This window comes from Neopsephotus bourkii, unplaced genomic scaffold, assembly GCF_033783945.1.
Source record: "Neopsephotus bourkii isolate Nb327-2 ecotype Australia unplaced genomic scaffold, CSIRO-AGI_Nbou_v1 NB_1287, whole genome shotgun sequence".
Lineage (NCBI taxonomy): Eukaryota > Metazoa > Chordata > Aves > Psittaciformes > Psittacidae > Neopsephotus > Neopsephotus bourkii.
This window is the reverse complement of record NW_026901771.1, coordinates 4133146-4139826: the sequence shown is the minus strand read 5'-3', so window position 1 is coordinate 4139826 and position 6681 is coordinate 4133146. Positions and strand designations below refer to the sequence as shown.

Sequence of the window (6681 nt, the reverse complement as noted above, 5' to 3'; positions counted from 1 at the left end):
AGGACTCCCAGGTTCTTTTTGCAGAGCTGCTTTCCAGTAGGTCAACCCCTAACCTGAACTGGTCCTTGGGGTTATTACTTTTGCAGGAGCAGAACCCTGCACTTGCTTTTGTTGAACTTCATTAGGTTCTTCATCCATCTCCAGCCTGTCCAGGCCTTGCTGAGTGGCAGCACAGCCTTCTGGTGTATCAGCCACTCCCAGTTTTGTACCATCAGCAAATCTGCTGAGGGGACGCTCTGCCCCTTCCTCAATGTCATCAATGAACAAGTCGAACAATGAAGCTAAGCTGCTCTGATAAAAAAATCTTTGGAAGGAAGCCTTTTTAAGAACCTCTCTTAGGTTCTTAGAACTCTAATAGAATGCTCATTCCCTTCCCATTTTGTACGTGCTTGTCAGTACAGCCTTCAGCTTAACAGAGGACTGATGCTATGATTTTGCTGGCTTTAGGCCCTTTTATGTTTGATCATTTTGGAAGCTCTTGCCCTGCAAAGCCCAGCAAGGTTTTGAGAGGAAGATACCTGCATCATTTGCTTGTGTCGGTTTCCTCAAAGAACAGTTGAGGGATTGGGGGATGAGGAGAGAAAGGCTGACTTAGGCTGTAACTCCAGTGCTTCAACAGAGTATATGCAAAGTCAGGGGGAAACAGATACAACTCTTTTAAAAAGGTATTAAAAGAAAAAAAACACTAAACATAAAAGCTATAGAGTTCTCTTTGCCCAACTCTAATTTGCTCAAGTTACCAAGTGTACTGGTAACGTTGGGTGTTTCACTGCACTTTTTGGAGTATGTTTGCTGGGAAGCCAGTTATGTTTCAAATAAGACTGGCACATAAGCTGTGTCCTAGGAATGCCACATCAGTACTCAGGTTGGTCCTGGCACTCCTTGGACTGCCATGTGAACACAAAGTGCCCTAAATGTGAATTTGTGTTATTCACACAATCTTTAACCTCCTGTCTCACTGGTAAGTTGGCATTTGTCCCAAAGCTCTTAGTACAGAATTATTTCCTCTTACCTATCAGTCACCTGGAAAGCAGGCTTGTCACTAGTTGGGCTGGAATTGCAAGGGCCCTCCTATCAGTAGGTTCCTGCTGGTCTTCCACAGTCCCTGTCTCTGAGGATCTGCCAAGTTCCTGCAGTTGTCGTGGTCATCCTTGGTTTGCCAACAAGTAGAGGCTATGGTTCAGTTCTCTGTCCTGGCTGCACAATAGAGATAAGAGACTACTATGGGCATAAATGTGGTTGTATAAAAGAGTAGTCAAGAGACTGATTGGGTGAAACATCTACCTTACCCCCTTGTCACTACTAGTGTAATAGCCAGATACCAATATAAATACCCACCCAAAATCAGAGGACACCAGTAAAGAGATAATCATGTGAAATACAAAGATCAGAAAGCTACAGCAATATTGTCCCTCTCCCATCCTGCCATGTTGACCATTAATTGCTATGGGAGGAATAATCCCACTCCCTTGTTTCTGAGGCAATGGGAATACTCAGTGCCAAGATCAGTGGTGCTTCCATTCTCTGACCATGGTGGGCTCCAAATTCCTACACATGCTTTCCTTGCTTCTAGGGTATGCAGAAACCATCAGCCCTTTCCATAACCGTGGGCTGAAGTACACTTGGGTTTTCCGCAGGGTACTTCATCCAGGTCCTAGTCCTCCCACTCTCCAGTTGCCTTCCTCCTGTCCTTTATAAGCAATTGTTTCTGAAAGACTGGGTGTGATTCAGCAGGAGACCAATTTTCTGGTGCTATTGCAAGCTCTAGAAGCAGTGCCTCAGCATCAGAGGGGGAAGGGTTTTTACAGAAGAAACTTGTTAGCACCAGAGCAGAAAGAAGGACAATAACCTATTTGAGTCTGTGAAAACTGGGGCAGTCGGGGACTCGTTGTCTGCCAAAGCCTTTTCACATCACAATCATGGGAAGCACATGTCAAAGCAACTATTCAGTTCGACTGCAATCCCAGCAAGGATCTGGGACACAGAGCAATTGCAGCTTCGTGGCACCTGAGTCATCGAGCATCCAGAATTTATTCAGGCTTTGATGGATTTGCAAATTTGCAAGAATTTGCAAGAAAATTTGCAAATTTTCTATAGTCTCTGAAGTTTCTTGCTTGGTATGGGACAGTGATGATGTCTTCCCTCTTGCTGGACCAAAGGAAGGGACCTGCCACTAGAGAGCTCAGAGCCTGCGTGCAAGTGGGCTGGAATTTGGAGCAGTTGTAAACACATATCTGGCATTCTTCTTGCAGTATGGGGGCCACCACATTCAAGGGATGCCAGATCAAACCACTGCTACATTTTGTAGGTATAAAGTGGTGTTGCTTTTGTACTTACCGTTTGCTCAGGAAAGAGCTGACGCCTGGAACCAGTGCATTCAACCGGAGATGGATCGGCCTGCAGCTGTCTTGCCGGGAGCATGAATGCTCTAGCACACTGACTCAGCTGCTTCTGGATGGTCAAATGTGACTAGGAAGTACAGAATAACATCCTCTGAGACCTCTTGCATGTGGGATGAACACGTGCTCATATCCCATCCTCCTTCCTCTCTTTCCCACCCCTCCAGAATTTCACATCACAAAGCTCTATACCCTACCACATCCAGCACATGGATGTTGCGTGCACATATCCCACATTTTGCCTGTGTACAGGCACCCCATCAGAATCCCCACCTGAGCAGCACATTGCTTGTGCTTTGTAGTTTAAAAGGCTATCCTGAAAGCAATCCTGTTCCCCATAAAATATCTCAGTGGAGGCTGTTATCCAGGGACTAGGGAGCACTTCCATTTCTTGGCATGCCCTGGATAGCTGTCCCAGGCAAGGGGGTGACAGGGCACTACCAGACAGGATCACCAGAGCATTGCTCTGGAACCAGGAGGGTCGCAGGTATCAAGTGGAGCCAACATACTTGGATGCCCCCACCTATGCAAAGTCTCTCCTGCATCCAGGAAAGATATTCTAGACTGAATTCACACACTCACTTTTCATAGACTGGATGAAAAACAGTTCCTAATACTTTCTGGCTCCTTGGGCAGGGAAGAAATCTACATCTATAAATGCAAGATGCTGGGAAGGAAGGAGGAAAAGAAGAATGGCAAATATCTGAACTGTGATTTTTGTTATCTCTGCAAAGACTTTTTTATTATTATATTATTCCTTTAAAGAATATAATAATTTCCATAAAAGCAGGCAGCAGAACACTGCCTGTCGAATTTTGTCCCAGTTGCTTTGTGCAACAATACTGAAGAAAGGGAAGTGTAAGGCGTTATTGAACTCCCCCAGCACACCCACTCCTAACCCTGTTCTGGGGTACAGTCCCCCCATTCTGCTCCCCTGACAAACCTTCCCGATTAGTTTCTGTCTTCACACCCAGGCTGACTTCTGCACCCTGATCTCCAAACAGTGACCTCATTGCCTTGTTCAGCTGGTGAGAAACTACAGTAAAATGGGAGAGGTAAACAAAGGCAGGGGGAACTAATGGCCAGAAGATTTAGGAGGTAGGAATCTGCTCCTTGCCATCCTGCTTCCATTGTGCGCCTGGGCTTGAGAAAGTGCAAGCTGAGCCTCAATGAGCTCTTTTCTTGCCCTGGTTCCTCTGGAAACTCAGCCCAGCCCTCCAGATGGTGACTCAGGACAGCCAGCCCGCAAGTTACATGCCCGCTAGTACTTAGATCCATGCTCCCATCAGCAGTACAAATCCCATAGAGTTAGTGCTGGAATTCACACACCTTCTGCAGCAAGAGCTCTTCATTCCCAGGCCAACCAGCTCACTGAGATAAAAGTATTAAAAATGAAAGCCTTTATTGTCATGGAGCTGAATTTGTGTCAGCTCTGTGCAGTCAGCAATGTGCCAACCATTGTAGTGGTTGCTCATGCTGATTAGAGAAATAGCATTAACAGCGTTCTCACTAGAAAGAGCATGTTCAATATCATTATACAATCCAGCCCTCAATATCCTCCTTTGGGATATGTTTCGAAGTATCACCCTGTTCCTGACCCTCACAGATACCTCCAGGTCCTGGCCAGCAGCAGCTCAACTCACATTCGTCTTTCCAGACACTCAGTAAACAGCTTTGTGTCTTTTCTCTTTAAAGGAAGGGGTCTTGCTGAGCTCACCCTGAAATATATCACCCTGGACAAAAGGGCTGAAAGGTTAAGGAGCTCCAGGGGGTGCTTCAGCAGAGAGCTGGGGGCCAGGCGCCTGCCAGAACCAAAGCTATAAAGGCAAAGAGGGGCAAGGGACTGCATCTGACACAGATGCTGCAGGTCCTGCCTCACCTCCCACAAGCCTTGCGATAAGGAGAAGATGCTGGGGCTCCACTCGTGGCCTTGCTCGCTTTTACTCCTCTTAGTTCTGCTCTCTGCCAGCGTTCAGACTGTGTCCTTATCAGCACAGAGGCTACAGGTAGGAGGGACCGGGAGAGAGCTGAGGGAGGCTTCAGAAGTGGAGGGGCAGTTTGGGGAGGTCATGTTTGAACATGGAATGCTGATCCCAAATTCCAGCTATCAGAAGCTGCTGTGTGTTCTCATTGTTCCCTCCCCTTCATCCCAACAGCCTCAGCTCTAGAATGACTGTATTTTTATAACCCAGCTCTTAAGGGGCACCAGCATTACAAGGCAGCAGGCAGACAAAAGCTTTTTAGTGCTGTCTGGTCTGGGGCTGGCTGGCTGTGGGACTCCCCATGTTGCCTGCAGAGGCTTTTAACCATAGTCTGGTCCTGTCTAACTCCACCTTGTGTCAGCAGCAACTAGAAATTACAGCCGTGTCCCTCATCACGTTCAGTGCCTGATTCTGAGGTTTCAGAGGGAAAATACATCCTGTTAGGCCAGGATTTTCACTCCTAAGCTCAGTACTAACCCCCAGCATCCCCTCTTCAAGACCAAGAGCCCCCTTCCTCCCTCAGGATGCCATCTAAGGGCTTCTTTTAGGTAAATCTCTTATCCTCAGCAATTACAGCAATAATACTTTCATCTTTTGAATTTAAGCAGCTCCCTCTTACCCAAACCGTAATCTTGAGCCCCAACACCTTGCCTTCAGGTCACGCTGGGAAAGCTACAGGGAAGTAGTTAGGAGGTGAGGTAAAATCACAAGACAGATCCTGCTATGACTCACCGCTTTCACTCCTCACTCAAGATGCCAGTGTCCGCTTCAGTTAACTCGCTACCGAAAAGAGCCGCACGAAAGGCATCTTCAGCCTTAGCTCAGCACCCACGTGAGGGACAGATGTGGAATGGCTACCGCAGGCTGCTTCCCTGGGCAGCCGTGCCATGCCTCCACTGTGCCAAATGCACCTTCCAACCCTCGCCTCCCTACAGCTGGGGGCTGCCAGCAGTGCTGGGGGTGTGCAGTCAGCAAGTGTCCACCAGCACAGATAACCTAGAGGATTCTTCTCTCCCACCTGCTCTGCTCCTGCCTCCCCCCCATCTTTAGCAGCAGGAATTTGGGGCAGGTCTGTCCTCCACACCAGCCCTCTGGATAAAAAATGCCACATAGCAGCCTGAGCACACAGAGGTGCTCAGCATCAGCAGAAGGAGCAAGGACTGAAGCCTGTCAACCCTCCAAGTGTTGGGGACACAACAATCCGCACACAGGCAGAGGCTCACAGCAGCTGGCTGGCTGATCTTTTGGACAGCAGAATCATTCCAGACAGCAGGAGCTGCTGGTCTAGCCCTTCCCTGTGTCTGGATGTAGTGTCACAGGCACAGCACCTGTGTGCGGACACCATTTAGAGTCCTGCACAAGCTGTAAAGGTGCATGCAATGGGGCACAAGGGGGTACAAGGCTTTTTTGCCAGCACAGGCAACTGCTCTCACCTCCCTCTCCTGTTTATCCCAGATGCTCCTTTCCCAGTTGCTGCCCGTGGAGCCTGAATCCACACTGCCTGAAGAGGACACGAAGGAGGGGTCCGGTTTGGGCCCTCAGTTGCTCTCCTCCACGCTCCCCTTCCTCCCATCTGGGGCTAGAGCTGCCCGGCCCTCTCTCTGGCGCAAGACCCTCGCCAGTCGCAAGTGGGCACTGCCTCGGGACTGGGCCTGGAAGGCCGTGCCCAGGGGTTGCTTTGGGTTGAAACTGGACCGCATTGGAACCTTCAGTGGTTTGGGGTGTTAGCCTTAGAGGGGGCTCTGAGGTGAGGGACTGAATAAGTGGGTAGGGAAGAGGTAAGGGGAGACTTGAGAGCACGGGTGCTGGGGAGGACAAGAGTGAGGTGGCTGTGGGGCCACCTCCTGCCTGCAGCCGGGGCAAAGGCTGGGACAGAAACCACCCATGCTCCCGTGGCCGGGAGCGGGAGCGGGAGCGGGAGCAGGAGCAGGCAGGCAGCACGCCGCTGGGCGGCTCACCAGCCCTGCTTCTCCACAGCCCGAGGAGACCCAGGCGCCCACAGGCAGCGCCGTCATGGGAACCAGCGCAGCCCTGTAACATCTGCCCTGAAGGAGAGCGGCAGCGGCATGAGGAGAAGCTGCCCGGTCCCACGGCTGCTTCCTCCCTCCTCTCTGTGCTCGAGGACTCCCGCTCATTAAACAGAGCTGTATCAATCTCTGCATCCATGCTCATCAGCAGCACCGCTGATGGGGCCCGTGTGCGGGTGCAGGGCTGGCAGCGGCGGCAGAGCCCCCACTCGCGGGGCCATGTTGGGTGCACGCCGCCATTGCGGGTGGGCCGGGCAGCACGCACGGTTGCAG

At 50.4% G+C, this 6681-nt stretch overlaps 1 protein-coding gene across 1 annotated transcript; it reads left to right on the top strand.

Moving 5' to 3' along the window:
• The first annotated feature begins 2793 nt into the window (after positions 1–2793).
• On the top strand, positions 2794–6540 carry LOC133218783 (C-type natriuretic peptide 2-like). The gene is made up of 3 exons (XM_061365555.1): positions 2794–4405; positions 5837–6128; positions 6359–6540. The coding sequence occupies exons 1-2, from the start codon at positions 4307–4309 to the stop codon at positions 6107–6109; spliced, it is 372 nt and encodes a 123-aa protein (XP_061221539.1). The 5' UTR covers positions 2794–4306; the 3' UTR covers positions 6110–6128; positions 6359–6540.
• Positions 6541–6681: the final 141 nt, after the last annotated feature.

Bases quoted from the DNA above. Each gene is read 5' to 3' on its own strand.
- LOC133218783 (XM_061365555.1), top strand. From the start codon at position 4,307: ATGCTGGGGCTCCACTCGTGGCCTTGCTCGCTTTTACTCCTCTTAGTT. The intron at 4,406-5,836 runs GTAGGAGGGACC...TGTTTATCCCAG, and splicing joins TATCAGCACAGAGGCTACAG to ATGCTCCTTTCCCAGTTGCT.